The sequence below is a fragment of the Oncorhynchus gorbuscha genome, linkage group LG19, assembly GCF_021184085.1.
Source record: "Oncorhynchus gorbuscha isolate QuinsamMale2020 ecotype Even-year linkage group LG19, OgorEven_v1.0, whole genome shotgun sequence".
NCBI lineage: Eukaryota > Metazoa > Chordata > Actinopteri > Salmoniformes > Salmonidae > Oncorhynchus > Oncorhynchus gorbuscha.
Genome location: NC_060191.1, coordinates 38,215,607 through 38,238,409, shown reverse-complemented (window position 1 = coordinate 38,238,409; position 22,803 = coordinate 38,215,607). Strand labels below are relative to the sequence as shown.

The window sequence follows — 22,803 nt, the reverse complement described above, 5'->3', positions numbered from 1 at the left end:
TCACACAGGGGCCTAACCACTTCTTGACTCTAGACATGGCTGGACCCCTCAGTGACATCACCGTTGCCCTGTGGACTTAACGTAGTGAGCTTCTCTGTGTGACAGCTTAACCCACAGTGACAGGGTGTCATAACCAGCAGGTCACAGAAAGCGCTGGCTTCTCATAGGAACAAACAGAGACGAACGTGTCGTAAACTCAGCTGTTCAAGTGCGCTCATTTTGCCCTGGGCTTTGTTGAGAGCACACTTCACTTCCTTACTCACCTCTTTATTGACGAAGCAGTACAGGATGGCAACCAGTAGACCCTGTGGGGTGAGAGAGTGAGAGGCATCAGAAGAAGAGAGAGGTAATCCATCTTCCCCCATATAACACATACAGTACCTAACAGAAGCACCACACTGAGAATGTTCATGGAGTTACACGCAAGAGTGCGTGCGGGCACGGGACACATGCACACTCACTCACACAGCATGCATACCCAAACACACCCCCATATAGACGAATAACTTTTGTATCTCATCATATTACCTGGAAAGAGTTGAAGAAAAGTTCAAAGAAGAGGTTGATATTTCGGAGGACGCCCTCGGTCTGTTCCTCTGACATCACGGCAAAGACAACCTCATGGATGCCGAGGAGAGGGATGAGGGTCAGAGTGGACTTTGCCAACCTGCACACACAGAGCATCCTTTACAGAGCCAAGCCAGGGCAACTATTAGAGAGGTCTGTTTGGTCCTATATGGTGAATCGCTTTCATCAATGACATCAATGGATGGTTCACTTTTCACACAAACACATAAAACGCCAAACAAAGAAAGCCACAACTTCCACACCTGGACTCAAGAGCAGGAATGTTAAGTAACGGCTTCAAAGCATCTTGGGAAATCAGAAAGGCAATTCTCTTCCCATGACTCTTTTGGTGGCTCAGAATCAGTGCATCAGCTGCACCTTAGATTCCAATCAGACTCATGTTGTCCGGCGTACCTCGAGGCCAGGCTTAGTTCAGAGGATTATGCATGCAACTGGTCTCTTGGATGTGGCTGGTTTCCTAAAAAAAAAAAAAGTATATACACCGTCTCCAAGGACCACGGCTCACAATCAAAGGATGGGAAGGCCCCCGTTGAACACCACAGAAACATCAAATGATTCCACAGCTCCCCTTTATGCTGCATACTATAAAGGGCAAGTTAACTTAGTGATGGATTATTGAGGTAATGGATGTCAACGGAGTTTGGATCAACAAAAAGAATTGTGTGGATAGTGTCATGTCATCCTAATGTCTGCTGACTCGCACAAGACTAGAGTCCTCGTGTGTTTAGCCTGGAGGATAGGTGACAACGGCGCTGCCCGAGGTACGGTAATGTTCCGTGAATGCGACAGTGTTTAACAAGGTATGACATAGACAAAGTTACGTGACAAAGAAACACATAAAACACGTGTAAGCAATGAGTTGACTTCATCAGTTTTTATAAGATACAATACAGTGTTTGTTTTGTGTTTTTATTTTGATCTGCTTTTATGTCATTCATGGATTAAAAAGGTGCTGTATCTTTCTTACCTGAATTTATAATCGGTGTACCTCATTTGGTTTGCCTTCAATTTGGAGACAAGGATCTGTATGATCCGAATAAATATGAAAAAGTTGACCTGGAATAAAAAAATAAATAAATAAATAAAACACAATCAACATCAAACCGCCGAGTATTAGCTTTATTAATGTCAGAGAGAAAAAAAGGATTTGTATCCAAATAGGTCTGTTCTGTTCTCTGGCATTTCAGTATTATATGACTGTTGAAGCAGGGTGAATATGTGAGAATTCCACAATAAGTTTGAGTTCCAAAGTCAGACTGCAACATGTTAGGGGTATTAACTGCAAAGTCCAGGTGACAGAGTGCAACAGCACATCGTATTACGTGCAAATTAATCCTATTTACCTAACCTTTATTTTGACAGGCTGTCATGCTATTTTACAGATGAGCCTTGCAATTATAAAAATATACACATCAATACAATGAAAAAAGTAAAACAGAGATAGAAAACACAGTCTATGTCTAACATGACTAACTATGTCAAAAGATGTTAGGCATTTAGACCTTAGGGGAAATGTGAGAGTTGTGGGACAAATTACAAATCATCTGTGACAGGAGAATCCTCATCTCTTCTGGCATGTTGCTTCTGATGCAAAATACCGTAGAAAAAAAAAATATTTTCCTCCTCTCAGAGTTTCACTAAGAGACGCTAATTAAACACTCTTTAGATCAAGCTTCAAGGAACATGTTAAGTGTTACTAAGAAAAGGAAAGAAACCAAGTGACATTCATTTCGTCTTCTGGGTTGATGAGTCATCCATTCATTTTAATGTACAGTGCATTCCGGAACCAAAACATGCCCACTCAGCTTTCACATTCGCACAATTTCCCCAGGCTTGTCACGGTCTGCTAACTTCAAAGAGACAAGACTGCAGGGGGAAGAGGAGAGGAGCGGTGGGTTGAAGAATGAGTAACCCCTGGACCACCATTGCTTTAGGGCACACAGCACAGTCGACACACACACACACATTACACACACTCACCAGAATGGCCAGGAGGATGGGTGTGCGGATGATCCACCAGTACGCCATGTTCTCGTTGATCTCCCAGCACCTGGGAGGAGATATGTCACAATCTCTCAGTCGGAATTCTGTTTTTAGTAACAGATGATGAGGAAATAAGATTGAATGGAAATGAGAGTGGCTCACCGTGTATTCTCATACAGGTACCGCACTATAATCCAGGGGACCACAAATAACACTGGGGATCCTACACACAGTGTCATAAACCCATACATTATTGTCAGGAAGCAGCATTTACATTATTTATCATGCGTGTGTGTGTATATCTACCCCAGCCGATGAAGAGGTATCCACAGAAGTAGCTGTTCTCTGAGAAGACCATGAGCACCAGCAGGTTGTGAAGGTACAGGCCCTCCACCAGCAGCCAGTAGTAGTTAGCCCCCACACAGTACTGCATCAGCACCTGGGCCACACGGCAGCCAGATAGGGCCTGGGGGCAAAGGTCAGGGGTCAAATGTCAGAGGCGGAGGTCAAGGATGGCTGTCTAATGTATGAGAGACGAATTGTGTCTTTAAACGGTACGCTCGAGTGTGTGTTTCTGTAACGTGTGTTAGTGTGTACAGCCTTTGGTTCCGACCTTATCACTGAGGACGTTGGACACGTCTCTGTTGTCTCTAAACTCTGGGGTGTCCCTGGTGAGGACAGCATCTCTGGTGAGGATGGATATGGCTCGCAGGATGAAGGACGCAAACAGATTGGTGTGGATATAGTTCCTGGTGCACCTTAGTTTCCTAGAGTACAACACTTGACAATGAGATTACTGTATCGCAAAATTCTTTCCAGCATCATGTACATTATAGGTTGAGTGTAGGATTTTAATTTGATCACTCTTTTGTTGATGAGAATTTTCATGCACAGTAGGGGTGTATTCAACGTTTAAAAAGGCTTCTAAAGTTTGTCATTCCCACTTTAACATTTCAGAACTTGCCATAACAAGAAATATCCATTAAATTATAATCCACATAATTCACATTTCCTCTTGCTGCAGGATTATTTTCCTGCTGTAGCAAACTGGCTCAAATGAAGATCTGTATGATTTACATTTACCTAATTCACATCAGATGACTAGAAGTGAAGCCATTGCCTCAGTCCAAACAAACAGTCCCATAGTCAGAGTCAAATCCTGACATATAAATATGGACTGTATACTGTTTAGGACTGTGGCCAGAGCCAGCATTTACCTGAAGATGAGCAGTATAATGAGGGCCAGGGAAAGGCTGGCCAGGGACAGAGAGTAGCCCACAGTGTACATCACCCGGAAGTAGGCCAAGATCACCATCTGGTTCTCCTGTGGACAAACAAAGACCTGCACTCAAATCCCAAGTAGACGAGGGAACAACATGACCCTGTTTTCACCTATAACTCTCTGACTCTATTGTTGATGTGCTGTGCTGTACTAATGTCCTGTCCTTTTGGAAGAGTGCAAACAGGGACACAGATACAGACGAAGCAGATGCACTGACCGCAAAAAGTCCTCTTGTTTTGTTGCCTATTATGCCTTGGAAAATGTTCAAAAACACTTTAATGATGCTCAGTAGACTATAATAAACTCCTATTAAAAATGCACATTTACACACCAATCGTGGCGGAAAAATGCATTGGAAATATAGGGAGCGTTATTTAATTCACTGCGAACAGCGATCAGCGTTTACCAACCTATTTTTCTTATCATCAGGGAGTCTGGCTGCAGACTGGAGTACATTTCAGATGTGGGGCCAATGAGGCAAAGCAGCGTTGCATCATTGGTTGCCAGCAAAAACATAACCCCTAGGTGACGGCTGTCTCCCTCTTCATAAAGAGAGGACTGTGTGTCTCTCAGAGCTCACCCTCACACTCTGAAGCCCTGGCAGATCTATAATCCAGTATGTAGTACTGACTGTAAGGTTCTGTATTTAATTTCCTTAGTCAATCTTGTGTTCTGTTTCCTTGTTTTCTTGAACGTAGCCCTGTCTTTCATTTTCGTTCATTGATTTCACCTGTATTAGTTACTCACCTGGTCTCATCAGCTCGTTATTTAGTTCAGGACATTCGGTTTGTGCCTTTGTGAGGTATTGTTCGTTTTGACTCTACTAAGTATTTTCCCAGCTCGTTTGTGAGAACCAGTTATAGCCTTCAGTCCTAGTTTTGATTCACCTGCCTGTTTGCCTACCTGTGTATGACCACAGCTCCTGCCTTCTGCGAAGGCGAAAGAAACACCTGCCGCGCTCTGCGTGTGTATCTACACCTTTTTCCTCCTGAGTATTCATTAGACTGACGAAAGTAATGACATCTTTTCTATTGATGTAGTAAATGGACCATTCGTTACTGAGCTCGTAAGGGAGTGCAGCACTAGATGTGAAATTGAGAGAGGGTAAGGGTGACTTGAGTTGAGCATGCTGATAGGGATGATTGGAAGTCAACATGAGGGGACAGTAACTGCTGCTGCTAGCCCACCTCAACATCCATAAGCAATCAGAGCATTCGGGCATTATCGTAAAAGAATGGCCATTCTGGTAAGTGCATTTCTATGTCCCCTACAGGTGGTATGCCATTGGAATACCTACTCTATTACTCATTGCTTTTTGAATGGCTATTTGGCCATAAATTAGTTAACCTCTCAAAGCATCTGTCAGTACTTGGAGGGTCTCCTAAGACTACTGGTGAAGTTTTCTAAAAAATGACATGCAGTAATTAAAAGCATTAACCCTTTGAAAGTATCTTGTTCTCCTCTTAGCCATGTGTTTTATGTGCTCTGAGAAGAGGGTCTATTTCAGGAATGGTGCATGATGGGTATTACCTGTGCCACCTGCTGGTTGTTGTCTGCGTTGCACTGGGAGTGGTCCCTCCATGTGCTGCTGGTGTTGTTAATGGCCCACTGGCCATCAGGCCCACACTCCCGCAACACATACCCATTACGAACTGCACAGACATGGGGAGGGACAGATGAAGGAAGAAGTCAAACAGATGAGACAAATTAAATTCTGTACATTGACATTAAAACCAATAGATGATGATAGCGCTGAAGTCATCCACACATTCCTATGGAAAACTCCCGAAGCGCGCCATATTGCTGAATGGGACTGAATGGCACCCCAAATTTCTAAGCATCATGGTGAAAGTATCTGTAACTAGCATAACTAGCAAAGGATCATGGTCGATGTAGTGGTTTTCATCCTGCATGACCATTATTGGTCTGTGTCCCCCCATTATTGGTCTGTGTCCGCACGTGGTCCTGTGTGATGACAAAATGTATGTAGCAGTCAGAATGGATCACGATTGAATGAAATATCGCGATTTGTAGCGGAATTTAAAATAATTGACAGTGGGGATAAAACTTGATCATAATGAACACATTTTAGAGCACAAAATGGCCACCGTTTTTTTGGGGGGGTGGCCGATCGTAATTTAGGTGTGAGTGTTGACGAGGACAAGGCTGGAGACCACTCTGTCATGCTGATTGAGTTCAAATAACAGACTGGAAGCTTCAAAAGGAGGGTGGTGCTTGGAATCATTGTTCTTCTTGGGCCAACCATGGTTACCTGCAAGGAAACACGTGCCGTCATCATTGCTTTGCACAAAAAGGGCTTCACAGGCAAGGATGTTGCTGCCAGTAAGATTGCACCTAAATCAATCTCCCAACCATCCAGGAACAGTTTGGTGATGAACAATGCCTTTTCCTGCATGATAGAGCACCTTGCCATAAGGCAAAAGTGATAACTAAGAAGCTCAGGGAACAAAACATTGATATTTTGCGTCCATGGCCAGGAAACTCCCCTGACCTTAATCCCATTGAGAACTTGTGGTCAATCCTCAAGAGGCGGGTGGACAAACAAAAACCCACAAATTCGGACAAACACCAAGCATTGAATATGCAAGAATGGGCTGCCATCAGTCAGGATGTGGCCCAGAAGTTAATTGACAGCATGCCAGGGCTGATTGCAGAGGTCTTGAAAAATTGAAAAAGAAGTGTCAACACTGCAAATATGGACTCTCAAAACTTTTGGCCACGACTCGTACAGCTAAATGCCTTTCTTGCTTGCCCTTTCAAAACAATGCAGTAATGAAAATCAGTAGTGCTCTAATAACTAAATAAAAAGCCAAATAGAACAAAAACACACAAGAAATACAACCGTGAGCACTGTCATTTGTTGTTGTTGCAGCCCTACATTTGTTTCAGAGTGCGTGGGCAGTCCATCATAAAACATTGTTGAATTCAAATGTTCCGCTGACAGGTCCCCGATAATTTGCCATTTTTTTCTCGTTCAGAAACGGGCACAGTCCTGTTCCAGACACAGCATAAATTACTGCTAAAGATTAAAATTACTGCCAACACAGTAAATAGACCGGTAGCTTATGTCAAATATTTGACAGTATGAGTAGGTTACAGTATTGCTGTCTCGATAGGAGCGCAACATCCTTGCCTATTTCACCTTAGAGTCTATACCAAGGCAGGAAATCCAAAAACCCAATCATCTATTGATGAACTTTTGAACAACAATTAGTCTTTTGCACTACGTGGTCTATTGACAATAGTTCCCAAAAAATCCTGCAAATAAATGGCATTATTGTCATCATAAAAGGGGAATGAAACGTTTTCCAGGCAAAGTTTTAACGCTCAGTCAAGCGTCCACAGTTTTAAGACAAGGCTGATTTATAATGGGAAACATGCGTATGCTTGTAATACTGTGTACAGTATGTCATGTGCCAAGTTGATCAAAATCAATATTATTTCAGAAATGGGCAGGGTTATAAATACGGCCCCAGGGCTTTTTGGCGCCGCTAGGTTGCTACGCAGCAGCTGACCAGCAGAGCTTATGATTTCACACTCCAGACCAGACACTGGGGGCCTGATTCTGTACGGCTTTAGACAGAAACAGTGTTAGCATTAACCCCTTAGCTGGAAGTCGGATGAAACAAAATCTCATTTATCCTACCGAACCATAAAGCACTAACCAATGCCACACCAGTACCTTGGTTGTACCAGGGGAGGTACCACGGGCAGGGCACTTTAACCGTGGTGTTGGGGACACCCTCCGGCCAGCAGGCGTACATGTCAAACATACGGCCGCAGAACAAGCCTGGGGGGAGAAGAGAAGATATAAGTAAGCCGTAAGTAAGTAAGTAAGCAGACAGACCCTGAATCCTTCATTTTTTTTCTGAAGCTAAACAGGATAGAGACTAATTAGTTAAGGGGTGATGAAGCCATTATAATTGTGAAGCCACCTGCATATTTCTACTGTCTACTCTAGACGATAACGTTTTAGATGTTATTCTATCTGATTTATAAACCCGTAACGGGGTTTGTCTGATTGGGACAGGCGTCTGTTTTTGTCTTACCTGGGGGTGTGGGGTCCGTGCTCATTCTCAGCAGGCACTCGTTCCTGTATCTGTTCCATTCCTCCACCGTGTGCTTCACCGTCTTCGTTGACACAAGCTGCCGGTCATAAATCACAAGATTGAGGGTCAGGGGTCAACCCCAGTGGGTTCTTCTGGGTAAGCCCTACAATACCTCACTGGGTTTAAAAACCTGACTGGATATAAAGCACTAATGCCTTGGCTTAGTGTAGTGTTGTAACTTAAGTTCTCCATAAAAGCTGACATATACATTCACTAAACCAGCTTGCATTGATTGAGGATGCGAAGCACATCAAACGGACACTACTGTTAAAGCACAGCTTCCCAGCACTCTGATTGTGTTCTATAAAGCACACAGACCATTATTATCTGCAGTGATTCAGAACGGTGAATCATCTTCACATGACTTACATTTCATAACGGCTCCTGAGGACAATCAAACAAACTAACGAGGGAAGCGTCTAATGACACGACTCACTTCTACGGATGGGATTGAAGGTGCAAAGTAATGTTATAAGTACAATCACTACTGCCGTAATGAGCAGAAACAAAGTTAAATGTGCCTACCACAGTTCTGCACAGGACAGACAGGATGAGGAGGAGGATGGCAGGGGTCTTCATCACTTAGAGGAGTGCCAGGGCGGAGGGCCACTCATCATCTCAGGGCTGCTGGGTGTTTTTGACCCAGGGGGGCCAGAACCAGGCATTGCCTCAGACCTCCACCCCATAGCCCACACCCTGCAAAACAACACACACAATCAGTTTGACCTACTGTGTACAGTACAGAGCAATCACACAATATGGGTTTGGGTTACACTTCTTATCATGTAGTACGCTAAAACAAGCTTGTGGGTCCACAATGGGAATAGGATTTGGCATTTGATTTGTGGAAAGGAAGTCAAAACGTAATGGCACGGGATCAATGATGCCGTCCCAATAATTGTGGCAGATGAGAATTTATAATTTCGTCAAGTGATGTAGCCACTTAGTTCAAATGTTAATGAGCCCAATCAACATGTAATCATTCATGAATCCATGAATGCCAATGAGGCCATGTAGCTGATTAGAGCATGTGCGGTTTCGGCTCACTATTTCCCAAGGACACTGTGACAACAAGACACCCATTTTGTTGCTACTGTAGTGTAGGCTAATTTGAGCATGTCCACACCCAAGTCTCCCAAAGACATCTCAATGAAATCTAACCAGAGTGCTATCTAACAATCTGATGGGGGGGCCAGTCGTTGTAATGTTGGAAACATCTACATAAAGAAGCTCAGAGCCATATACTCTATTTAGAGAGTTAGGACATTGAGGTTTCTGCATTATGATGCATTTACATGTCACAACAACATAATTATGGCAGCCATGTTAGCTCCCCATTAATATTACATGGGGAAAATTGAAACAAGAAACAGATCATCAACGAGGGGCTACTGCCTTGGTAACCAAACAAACACACTTGCTAGTTTAGCTAACCAAACCATCAGTCCTAGCTTGCTATTAAGAACATTGAATTCAACAATGTCAATAACGTTTTCAATTCTTCTTCTGCTTTCAAAAGCAGCTCAAACTGGTAAGAATGAACTATAGCCTTTGAATTCTACCGTGCAAATACACTGTTATGGGGGAAATAATGCACAATTTAGAATGCCCTTCAAGCCAATCAGAAATGAGTGTCCAACAATGCCATGGTATAATGCTATGTAACTGAATGTCTAGAATTAGAACAATATTCAAAATTCTAAAAGTTGGCCTAACTGTAAATATAGCTCTGAAGAAGCTGCATGCCTGTATCTAGAGACAAAGTGTTTTGTTCAGTCATGTATGACCGGGTTGTGGTCAATTATTAAATGTTTTTTTTTGTGGGGTGTGCTAAAGAGTGTGGAAAACTGTGTGAATTATCTTTAAAAATACAAACACGGCCTCCCGAGTGGTGCTGAGGTCTAAGGCACTGCATCACAGCACTAGCTGAGCAACTAGAGATCCTGGTTCGAGTCCAGGCTCTGTTGCAGCCAGCCCGGGAGATCAACGGGAGACCCATGGGGCGGTGGACAATTGGCCCAGCGTCTTCCGGATAAGGGGATGGTTGGCCTGTAGGGATGTTCTTGTCCCATCGCACACTAGCGACTCCTGTGGCGGGCCGGGTGTAATGCACGCTGACACGGTCACCACGTGTACGGCGTTTCCTCCGACACTGTGTTTCCTTCCGGCGGCTGGTTAAGCGGGCATTGTGTCAAGAAGCAGTGCGGCTTGGCTGGGTTGTGTTTTTGGAGGTCGCACGGCTCTCGACCTTCACCTCTCCCGAGTACGTAGAGGAGTTGCAGCGATTAGGCAAGACTGTAACTACCAATTGGAAACCACGAAAGTGGGGAAACATTCATTTAAAAAAATAAAAGAATACAAACGCTGAACATAAAATATTGTTCCCATTGTGCCTGCTATGTTACTTAAAGAGCTGGAACACATTGGTCTACACAGCAACTCCCTCAATGTACATACTGTACTGTACTAACCTCATTGTTGGGGATCAAACATTTTATACAAAGAGTTTGTGCTTTTGTTTACAAAGAGTTCATGCACACAGGGGATCCTTTTTCAGACCGAGAATTCTTCCTGCACAAGGAATTTGGAAATTCTACGCATCACATCAGTCACATTGACAAGACTTTTTTTCCCTCTGAATTCTATTTTTCTTGTGCTGTATTACATCTCTCGTGATTTGAAAAACGTTGTACATCTACAAAAATAACCCCAACTGTGTACATTCATCGAACATGACATGTTTGAGTTTTAGAGCATAAAAGAGTTGAGGGGGAGTTGCACAGTATCCTGCCTTCGTCTAGCTTGTTTTTCTTTTCAGGGGCCAATTCCCAGCAGGTGTCTCTATTTTCTTCCTCGGTACAAAAGAAAATCCAGTAAGTCTGCAGACAAACACTGTAGCATACACACAAGATCAAGAGTAGCTACTCAAAACACAGATTGTGGTCCAAAGTCCACCATTGGTACTTTATTCCTTCACAAACTATGAGCAGCCATTTCCAAAACACCCCGAAAAGCCCAGACTTCACTTCAGAAGAACGCTCTGAATATAACTATTAAGGTTCAAAGCTGGAGATGCCTCTGGTTCTGGTTTAATTTATTCAGTAACTCTTGAACAAGCAGACAAACTGTGAGGGTTTTCTTGACCTGTGAAGGGTTTGGACTAAAACCAAGAACCGACAGGCCATTATTACCATGTCATCTCATCCTGATAAACACATCTTCGTTTAAGTCAACATGTCAGTCAAGCTACTGAACCCTAATACACCCATTACACGTACTATGGCCGTGCAAAACAGAAAAGGAAGTTCCATGTTATCCAACAGACAATATGAGGAAACGATTTGCACATCGTCTGGGTGAGAACCTGCACATTATATGTGGTGGGTCATATTTGCACAGTATTGAATCCTAATGAAAACCAGCCTCGTTAGCGTGGCCCTGGGCCTCGGGCAATTCCAGTGCACCACTGTGAACAAAACAATCCTTTTTTTCACGAGAGTTTACGTTCTGCCAGAATATTCAGGGTTGAATTCTCATTATTGGAATTCGTCTCACAAAACATCCAGGGGATCCTACCGTTAAAGCTGCTGGGGTTTCAGGCAAACAATTACGGACTTATCTGTATCTTGTCTTATCTGAAAAAGAGGTATTCTCTGTAGGGTCTCAGTGGAATGTACAGCTACAGTATGCACATAGACTGTAATTATATAAAGAGCACTCTTGGCATGAGATGGGAGTGATGATGATGATAACCTGCCTCATTGCCAGTCATACCTGGCAGGAAACCACTCAAACTGGAACCTATCTGACGCCAGAATGTAGACGGGTAAGAGGCAGCATCATGAGACAACCTGGGCTGCCATAACAGGTTTGGCCAAAGTTTGCGAGACGTGAGGAATAGGGAGAAAGGCAACATAGCACGGATGACTTATGTCAAGAAAGAAATTACTTTTCAAAACCAAGCTACAGTACAGACACTCTTCATCAAGGTACCACGTGATTTTCCAAAATGTGATATAATCTAGAGTATTGTATATAATTAATGGTATGTTCATCATGCCTCCTTTCATGAGGGGTGATAAAGGTAGCAATGTTTTGACATTTGTGTGTAGGTTAAGTAGGTTTAATCCATCCCTGTACTGTGTCGGCAGTGACAAGCTTGGCCCAGTGAAGGAACACATGCACGCTTCAATCCACCAGATGAAATGACGTGAGAAATGTCCTCCGTCTAGGCTTCCTTCAAAACATTGGCTCAGGTTTTAACTGACGATACGCTTTGAAGGAGAAATCGGATTCTATTCGTGTGTCTTTGGCAAACCTCTGTCACCCTGTAATGATAAAAGGCTTCGTCGACACCTCATTTTAAGCCCAAATGATTTTGAAAAACGGATTATCGCTTCGGGACAGAATGGCACTTCGTCTCGGACTCAAATAGACAAAAATATAAGCAGATGAAGAAGATGTTGAAGAAAGATGTAAAAATGGGACTGTCAAGAAGTGGGGTAATGTTCACCAATGACAGCCTGGAGTTGGCTGATATAGTGTCTGTAGTGCACAGATCGAGACGGTTATTTATTCATTGTATTTCAGGTCTACTTACCATGTCAATGACTTCATGTATCAATGCCAACCTGGTGATATAGAGTAGAGTCACAGGCTTTTGAGAATGTAAACAAGAGAGAACTGCAAGTAATTCACCAACCAAACACAAGGTTTAAGGATATCTCGTCAGTTGTGTTATCTAAACTGCGCCCTCAGTTTTTCAGGTTGTGTTTTTCCTATTTCCCAAGCTTCTACAACACAGTTAATCTTGTGTGGAAGCTGGCATCTCTCACCGATCACAAACAGTAATAGGAAGCACATGAGCCAGGGGTTCTGGTTGCATGTAACTTGCAGTAGAGGGACTGTCTCTGACCAGTGCTGTCACAGTTTTTCTGTCATCAAGGGCAGACATGCTTTTAAAACAGGGTGGATGATGTGTGACCCTCTCCACCCTGGTCAAGCGGGAAACTGTTTCGGCAGAGACTGTAAGAGGATCAGAGCTAGGCTACTGGATCTCCTTAACACCCGGGCTATTTCAGGTCAGTTCAGTGGCCCTCGGTGACCCCTCCAACTCATCATCTGTGACTAAGGTAATAACACTAAGGCCTGGAAGTGCGGCAGCTTCAAACAGGGGAAAGATTAGAACTGGGGATTTGAGTTTGTGTGCATAATTAGGGCAATGGATGGGTGCGACCTGACCCGGCCAGTTTTAGACAGATAGACGCCGTCTATACGGCAAGCTGGGGCAAGTCAGCTTCCCACTGCTCACTTTATAGTGCTGTAGACTAGTGGCAAAGTTAGTATGTAAATCTTGGTGGGGCAAACTCTTCTTTTTTTTTAGATGCATGCCAGCAAAGCCACTACACAACACAACACTAAACAATACATTCGTTGCATTATAACTGTGACAAACGGTGCTGACAAACTGTTAGGGCCTACATAATGCTGCCCTAACAGCAGAGCTTTCTTTTCAGCACCATGGATTGAATCCTTACCACCGCTACACCTGGCTATCAGCTGAGCCTTGTCTGGCAACAAAACAGTTCATGCAGTCTCATTTACTGCCTTTTTAGAAAACATAGCTGATATGGCTGACTTGCATAACAAATGTGGTTTCTACTGACTGTTGAGCTGTTCAAGCTATGGCATAAGGGAACAATGAGTGGATAAGAGGCAGTCCAACTGGAGAACACTACCAACCCCTATGCTCTGCATTTACCGCTGGCTGCCGCACCACCACAGAAAGCACTGAGCTGGGCTGAAACACCTGCATTATAGAGCTGCCTTACTCAAGAAAGCATAAAAGAGAACATGTTTGTATGCGGCTTTATTAACTCTATGATTTTTTAAATATATTTTTTTTTACATTGTTTGCAAACTTATATGTGACGTATTAATGCCAAAATAACATGCAAAACAGCCACAAAAAAACAAATATATATATATATATATATATACTGTGAGGACAGACACTGGGAGACGAGAAGCATGTACAGGGAGTGAACATTTAATAAACAACGTACATGAAACAGAACAGGGGAAACAAAACGACATTAATGCTGACACAGGTATGAAACGGAGGAATAGACAGATATAGGGGAGGCAATCAAAAACGTGAAGGAGTCCAGGTGAGTCCAATGAGGCGTTGATGCGCGAAACGATGGTGACAGGTGTGCATAATGAGCGCCAGAGAGGGGGAGCGGGAGCAGGCATGACATACACAGTACCAGTCAAAAGTTTGGACACCATTCAAGGGTTTTTCTGAATTTTTTACATTGTAGAATAATATTGAAGACATCACAACTTTGAAATAACACATATGGAATCATGTAGTAACCAAAAAAAGTGTTAAATAAATCAAAATATATTTTATATTTGAGATTATTCAAAGTAGCCACCCTTTGCCTTGATGACTGCTCTGCACACTCTTGGTATTCTCGCATACAGCTTCATGAGGTGGTCACCTGGAATGCATTTCAATTAACATGTGTGCCTTGTTAAAAGTTAATTGGTGGAATTTCTTTCCTTCTTAATGTGTTTGAGCCCATCAGTTGTGTTGTGACAAGATAGATAGACAAGATAGGTCAGTCAATGCGGAAAATTTCAAGAACTTTCTTCAAGTTACCTCTGCTGCAGAAGATAAGTTCATTAGAGTTACCAGCTTCAGAAATTGCAGTCCAAATAAATGCTTTCAAGAGTTCAAATAACTGACACATCTTAACATCAACTGTTCAGAGGAGACTGCGTGAATCAGGCCTTCATGGTTGAATTGCTGCAAAGAAACCACTATTAAAGGACACCAATAATAAGAAGAGACTTGCTAGGGCCAAGAAACACAAGCAATGGACATTAGACTGGTGGAAATCTGTCCTTTGGTCTGATGAGTCCAAATTTGAGATGCAGAGTAGGTGAACGGATGATCTCCGCATGTGTGGTTCCCACCATGAAGCATGGAGGAGGAGGTGTGATGGTGTGGGGGTGCTTTACTGGTGACGCTGTCTGTGATTTATTTAGAATTCAAGGCACACTTAACCAGATTGGCTACCACAGCATTCTGCAGCAATACGCCATCCCATCTGGTTTGCTCTTAGTGGGACTATCCCTTGTTATTCAACAGGACAATGACCCAAAACATACCTCCAGGCTGTGTATGGGCTATTTGACCAAGAAGGAGAGTGAAAGAGAGTGATGGAGTGATCAGATGACCTGGCCTCCACAATCACATGACCACATCCGAAATGAGATGGTTTGGGATGAGTTGAACCGCAGAGTGAGCAGAGTGAAGGAAAAGCAGCAAACAAGTGCTTAACATACGTGGGAGCTCCTTCAAGACGTTTGGAAAAGCATTCCTCGAGAAGCTGGTTGAGAGAATAACCAAGAGCTTGCAACACTATCATCAAGGCAAAGGGTGGCTACTTTGAAGAATCTAAAATCAAAAATATATTTGGATTTGTTTAACACTTTTTTGGTTACTACATGATTCCATATTTGTTATTTCATAGTTGTGATGTCTTCACTATTATTCTACAATGTAGAAAAGATTCAAAATAAAGAAAAACCCTGGAATGAGTAGGTGTATCCAAACCTTTTGACTGGTACTGTATATATCTTTTTAGCTGAACAGATGGGGCTCAAAAACCTGCCCCGAATGACGGGGTCGCCACTGCTGTAGACACTGTCAGCGGGGAGAAAATAAACCTTCTCCATGCATTAGCACTTTAGCACACAGGGAGCATATTTCAAAAATGAAATGTGTGGTGCATGGATGGCGTAAGCTACAGAGATGAGAATAATGAATGCCTTTTCAAATTCAGACATTCAAACTCAGAAGCTGGGGTCAGATTCAGCACTATAGCTAACAAGGGAAGGGGAGAGGAATTGTTGCTGAATTCCTGCTGTTGTTGTGTCTCTGAGGCAGATCAGAGCTCTGATGAGCAGAGGAAAGTTACAGGAAGCTGTGGACCCGTTGGCCCTTCTCCTTGAGTGACATCCATCTTCAATCATGTTGTTGTGTGGAGGAGGGGGGGAGGAATGCGGGGATCCACATAGTAACCACTGTGATTTTTACTTCAGAGAGAGAGCTGTAATTTCCACATGTTTACGCACACATACCGGTATACTATATGGCAAAGTACACAGAAATGGGCAAAGACATGCACAGGCACGAAAGCCAGCATACCCACGCAAGCACACACCCACACATGCACACAATAATGATAAAATACAGTGTCTGACATCCATTAGAAAAAAGTTTGGGGGCACTTTTGAGGCATTGTGCTATTACTGGTATTTCCAGCATTGTCCACTGGTGTTGCTGCTAGAAGGAAATCCTAGGAAATGTTATGTAATGGTTAAGGTGTTGGCTTGACAGTTACTGGACATCGGTTCGAGTCCCGGTCAGTGCTACTCCCCTGAATTAACTCCAATGGACTTCCATGGTTGGTTTCATTGACTCTCCTTTTTAACTGTGGGCGGCAGGTAGCCTAGTGGTTAGAGCATTGGACTAATAACTGAAAGTTTGCAAGATTGAATCCCTGAGCTGACAATGTAAAAATCTGTTCTTCTGCCCCTGAACAAGGCAATTAACCCACTGTTCCTAGGCTGTCATTGGAAATAAGAACTTGTTCTTAACTGACTTGTGTAGTTAAATAAAGAACAATAATATATAGATTTTTAAACTGATCTATTTTTTAGATACAACTTCTGAGTCTGTTGGATAGGATCAGCTTGAGCAAATTGAGAAGTAGAATCACTGCACAATCGAGAGCATCCTGGCGGGCTGTATCACCGCCTGGTACGGCAACTGCTCCGCCCTCAACCGTAAGGCTCTCCAGAGGGTAGTGAGGACTGCACAACGCATCACCGGGGGCAAACTACCTGCCCTCCAGGACACCTACACCACCCGTTGTTACAGGAAGGCCATAAAGATCATCAAGGACATCAACCACCCGAACCACTGCCTGTTCACCCCGCTATCATCCAGAAGGCGAGGTCAGTACAGGTGCATCAAAGCTGGGACCGAGAGACTGAAAAACAGCTTCTATCTCAAGGCCATCAGACTGTTAAACAGCCACCACTAACATTGAGTGGCTGCTGCCAACACACTGTCATTGACACTGACCCAACTCCAGCCATTTTAATAATGGGAATTGATGGGAAATGATGTAAATATATCACTAGCCACTTTAAACAATGCTACCTTATATAATGTTACTTACCCTACATTATTCATCTCATATGCATATGTATATACTGTACTCTACATCATCGACTGCATCCTTATGTAACACATGTATCACTAGCCACTTTAACTATGCCACTTTGTTTACTTTGTCTACACACTCATCTCATATGTATATACTGTACTCGATACCATCTACTGTATGCTGCTCTGTACCATCACTCATTCATATATCCTTATGTACATGTTCCTTATCCCCTTACACTGTGTATAAGACAGTAGTTTTGGAATTGTTAGTTAGATTACTTGTTGGTTATCACTGCATTGTCGGAACTAGAAGCACAAGCATTTCGCTACACTCGCATTAACATCTGCTAACCATGTGTATGTGACAAATACAATTTGATTTGATTTGATTTGATTTGACTGATCTACAAATAGTATTCCCTGACAAATAATCGGTTGTGTGGGATTAAGGTTTGTAGAGCTATGCCTCCCCTGGCTTAGACAATCCCCCCCTACCGAACATGCTGTACACGCACAACCAGCAACACTAGTGGACAATGCTGGAATTACCGGTAAAAGCATTGTGCCTCAAAACTCCTGGCTCTAATTATGAGATCATTAGTGTGTCTGTGCATACATAATAGATTGAGGCTACTTTACTCGATTCTCCTGATAAATCATAACGACCCAATGCCAAAGAGCACTGTGTGGTTAAATTACAATTTCGACTACACAGGATGGCAAGACATCAGAGCTTGTAGGCTAAAAACATGAACTGGACTGTGACATACAGATTCCTCTCTGTCTGCTTTCATAAAACTCGTCTCCACACAAAGTTCACCAGGGCTGATAACATTCCAAGAGAATGTATACAAAGATGGCTAAAGATGCAACTCTCCTTACATCTCACGTATGTCCTGTGCACACCCAAACAGTAGGCTTCTAAGCACCCACGCACATAGTGTAGACGCACACGCGAATAGGCGGCGATGTGGGCACACATACAAAAGCACACACACACATGGGTATGGGTCACAGGATGTTAGTGGCACCTTAATAGGGGAGGATGGGCTTGTGGTACCTGCTGGAAATGAATGAGTGGAATCAAATACATGAAACAGGTGGTTACCATGGTTACCGTGTGTTTGATGCCATTTCATTTGCCCCGTTCCAGACATTATTATGAGCCGTCCAGCCCTCAGCAGCCTCCACTGGGGATAAGTCAGATCTTCCTCCAGTTGAACAGTAGCAAGACTGAGGCTATGCTTATTGGGAAACCCAAGCAGGTCACCAGTGCTGGAAACATCTGCCCTATAATCAGCGGCCAGGCCATCCACTTGTCCTCTGTCATCTTCCAGCTTAGGAGTCAAGTTTGATCCTTCTCTATCCTTCTCTGCGTTAATTGACAAACACATTTAGCATCTCCTGGCCTACAAGCCACTGATGCAGACCTTTGGAACATCTACATTTTAAAAAGTCTAAGTCCATATAATATAACCTACACCTTCACAATAAACCATGATTTATTTTAGACAGGTTTAAATACTCCATTTCCGAAGAACAGAATAGCATGATCTGGCTATGCCATATGGCTGTGGGCTACACTAGTTAATTTATCTGGCAAGATTTGCTTAGAATTCCTTGTCATTATTTATTTTTAAGATTGAAGAATACAATTGAACAAAGCTGAATAAAATAGAAAGGATATTTTCTCCAAATGATTTGAGGGAAGTGCGCACAAGCGGCTATTCTTTGTTGAGTGGTTAACAAAGAAATGGGTACTCCTATATGCTTAATTTAGAGTTATTAATGTAACTTCAGTTGTTCTACAAACGTTGGATTATATGTTTTGATTTGTAATACTTTGTAATGCTGCATGATGCGACTCTAACGATGACTTGAAAATAGGCTCTTGAAAGGCATGATCTCTGCTTTGGTTCTTGAGCAGGCTGTACACACTTCATCAGTCTCTCATTCGCAATTTGACAATCACTTGACAATCCCTCGAATTTCACAGCGGCATCCCCTTTGTGTGGCTGTTGTGCCCTTGGCCCGGAAAGCTGCGCTGTGCCCTTTTCCCTGAGTGCTGCACGGTACGAAGCACCTGTCACTCAAATGGCTCTCCATCACGTGATCAGTTCTTTCTCTACAAGTAAAGACAGATACATTGGGGACGCAACTACCCATTTCTTTAACCAATTCCAAGGTGCGTATTGAAGATATTGGAAGAACTGTCCACATTTACTCTTTGTCAGCCAACAAGATGAGTAGACCTAACGAACAGGAAAAGCACTAGCCTATGTCAATCTACTATCCCAAGACGTATAAAAGTTGACCTATTCTATTCTGTGTGAAAGATAAATATTCCAAACATAGTCTGGGAGAGTTGTGGGATGCGATAGATCCCAAATGACTACAAGCACTACCATAAAAAAAAAAGTTTTACACAATGTGGCTGACACAACAGATCAACACATTTAGCTTTCAATGTTGATAAAGTATTAGGCTATTTCTTCACATTATAAGGGCAGCCATGTGCACATGGCAGTAGGCTATAAGCGCGAATCTTACATTAGCGGGAAAACACCAATATCAAAAGTGACCCCAAATGTGATTATGCATGTAATGCTTTTATTGTAAAGGATGTAGCGGTATTGTTAGAGAGGGGTAGGTATTAACCCTGCCGAAAGGAAAAGAGTAGGATAGAGAGAGTACCACTACCAGACCCACACACATCAGCAGAAGAGACTGCCTAGAGTGTAGCCTTTTTACCAGATAGCCACATCACAGCACAGGGGTAACCCAACTAATAATACCTCATACAATAAGAATGGCAGAGCAATTTAACGGCAACTTCATACAAACAATTTTACAAGAAAGAACCCAGTCATCAACATTAGCGGATTTGCAATAATCTGTCTTTACCTCCCAGTGGAGGAGTGCAGAGGGTATGAATGGGAGTGTATGAATGGGGGTGTTCATAGACAAAACAAAGGCCTTAAAATGTCCAAAATCTTCTTGGCCACATGTCAATTGTATCACCCCACATCAATACAGTTCAAATAGCAATAAACCATAAACTTGCAAGCAACCTCCCTTGTAACTACAATGTCAACCCAGATACTTCTGGCAATAATAGTCCAGCGACACTGAACATCAAAGCGAAGCACATTGATAAAAATAGAAGGTCTGCTGCAGTGTAAAGCACTGGAATGATAGAGGGAAGCTAGAGAGAGAGAGAGTGGTCTTAGCTGTTGACTTCAGGCTTGTAGTTGCACAGTCTGTCCGTCTGATGGTTTGTTTGTTTGTATGTCAAAGTTTCGTAACAATGTTGCTACTAATCCATCCCATCAATAACTGGTGCGTTCCCAAAAGATAACAACCGCGATCTAGAGAGGCAATACCGATGATCGAGTTAAAACACTTCACAAATTCAGCACGCTGAAAATAGAGAAGACTTCTGCAGCATTGCACACCTCAATCAAACTGCCACGCCAACCGAGAGCTACCTCCCAGAGAGCCGGAAGAGCCATCTTTATTTCATCCTTTCTGACTGCTGATGCGCTCTTAAAGTTGCAGCCCACGGTGAAGGCTCCATGCAGGAATTTGCCACAAGTTGCATTATTTAAAAAAAGACTTGTACCCCTTTTTCGTGAGATCCAATTGGTAGTTACAGCCTTGGCCCATTGCTGAAGCTCCCCTCAGGACTCAGGAGAGGCGAAGGTCGAGAGCCATGCATCCCCGGAAAAAAAAACACGGCCGCACTGCTCGCTGAACCCGGAAGCCAGCCGCACCAATGTGTGGAGGCTACACCGTCCAGCTGGTGATTGAGGTCAGCTTCCTTGCACCCGGCCCGCCACAAGGAGTCACTAGAGTGCCATGGGACAAGGAAAACCCCTTCCCTAACCCGGACGACGCTGGGCCAATTGTGCACCGCCTCATGAGTCTCCCGGTTTCGGCCGACTGTAACACAGCCTGGGATCAAACCCGGGTCTGTAGTGATGCCTCAAGCACTGCCATGCGCCTCCACTCGGGAGGCTAAAGGTGCATTTTCATGGTGAAAATTATCTTTCCCAAACTTGAAACACACGCGCAGCCAGTTAGGCTCTACATCCCTTGTAAAGCAGATTAATGTGCTTAATTTTAAGAAGTTATTTGACCACTTTAGCTGTGGTTCAAAACTTATCAAAGTCTATAGGCCTATGGGCGGGCCTAGGCTACATGAGGTGTGTGACTATGAATCGAAAAAGTCGCAAAAAAAAGATATTGTTTCTTGCCTTATGCTGGGCATCAAGTGATAATATATCATTCACAAGTGATAGGCTAATATTTTTCCCCATCAAATTATTCTTGATTTAATCTTGTCTTTACATATACTAAATAATATATGTGTGACAAGGCTCCATTAATTTTCATACCAGCTAGGTAGGCTATACTCCTGTTTTAAAGACAAGCAATATGCTCAATATTAGGAAAGTTGAGAAATAAATATAGTAGGCCTAGCCTATAGAAAGCTGATGGAATCATCCTCTTTTTAATAGAGCCCATTACTCTGTTTTCTCCCGCAATTGCATGGCCTATAGAAATGTTGCGCAACATGAACTCATGGGCTCTCATGAAGTGTTTGATTAGATTTTCAATTTGCATTGATGTCAGAGTGATTAGAGGGACAATAGAGTACTGAGTACCAGGTAATTAAACGTTTGGTCGGCTACTAATGACCGCCACGACCATCAGAGCTTGGAGAAGCCTAATTACAGTGACTAAACGGTCACGTGGAATTTGACTGTATTCATGACTCGTGACCACCGGTGTGGTGGTAATACGGTCACCGAAACAGCCCTAGTCAGACCACATCACCCCAATCCTGGCCCAACTCCACTGGCTACCGGTGAACTACAGGATCAACTATAAAATCCTCATGCTTGTATTTAAAGCTTTGATGGGTTGAGCCCCACCTAAATCAACGACCTCATCTCAATCAGTGAGCCACCTCGCACTATCCACTCTAGCCACTCCCTAAGGCTTCAAGTCCCCAAGACACATCTTCGAACGATGGGGGACCGAGCCTTCTGCTCCCGTGCCTATGTATTTTTGATAGTCATTGTCCCAATCCAAAATGTATTTAGCACCTAGCCCACTATCGCTATTTAACTTGCCTTGATTCTAAATGTTTTATTATATAATTGTAAAAAAATATATATCCTCAGTAGAGCTTAAGATAACTCTGTAATTAAAAGCGCTATACAAATTAAATGTATTAATGTTATGCACGCACGCACACACACAATAATGCTAAAACAAACAATAGCCATGTCTGACATCTCATAACAGATACATTTACATTTAAGTCATTTAGCAGACGCTCTTATCCAGATAGGTTACGTTACGGTCTTTCCCTGATAAATCATGAGGCAACAAAATTGCCAAATAAAAGAGGAGGCGTCATTAAAATCCCCAGTTTATTTTTCTCTGTCTTGAATGCTTGATGATAGGCACATTTTTCCCATTTCCTCATAAGTGGCGCCTTAGTCCTTTTAATTAGTAATTAAACACATGACATAACAGCCACGACTTGGCAAGACAGTTAA

General features: G+C 43.0%; 1 protein-coding gene across 1 annotated transcript in view; it reads right to left on the bottom strand.

Annotated features, from left to right (window-relative positions):
- The window catches only part of LOC124005012 (glucagon receptor-like), a 32,668-nt gene that overhangs the window by 2,892 nt on the left and 6,973 nt on the right, over window positions 1–22,803 (bottom strand). Inside the window, exons 2-13 of the mRNA XM_046313840.1 lie at window positions 8,509–8,679; window positions 7,924–8,020; window positions 7,557–7,664; window positions 5,384–5,505; window positions 3,789–3,895; window positions 3,185–3,338; window positions 2,878–3,037; window positions 2,734–2,794; window positions 2,569–2,638; window positions 1,556–1,644; window positions 529–667; window positions 264–305 (exon numbers count right to left, since the gene is read on the bottom strand). Coding sequence (XP_046169796.1) covers window positions 264–305; window positions 529–667; window positions 1,556–1,644; window positions 2,569–2,638; window positions 2,734–2,794; window positions 2,878–3,037; window positions 3,185–3,338; window positions 3,789–3,895; window positions 5,384–5,505; window positions 7,557–7,664; window positions 7,924–8,020; window positions 8,509–8,562 — 1,203 coding nt within the window. The 5' untranslated portion in view covers window positions 8,563–8,679. The remainder of the gene's footprint in view (window positions 1–263; window positions 306–528; window positions 668–1,555; window positions 1,645–2,568; window positions 2,639–2,733; window positions 2,795–2,877; window positions 3,038–3,184; window positions 3,339–3,788; window positions 3,896–5,383; window positions 5,506–7,556; window positions 7,665–7,923; window positions 8,021–8,508; window positions 8,680–22,803) is intronic.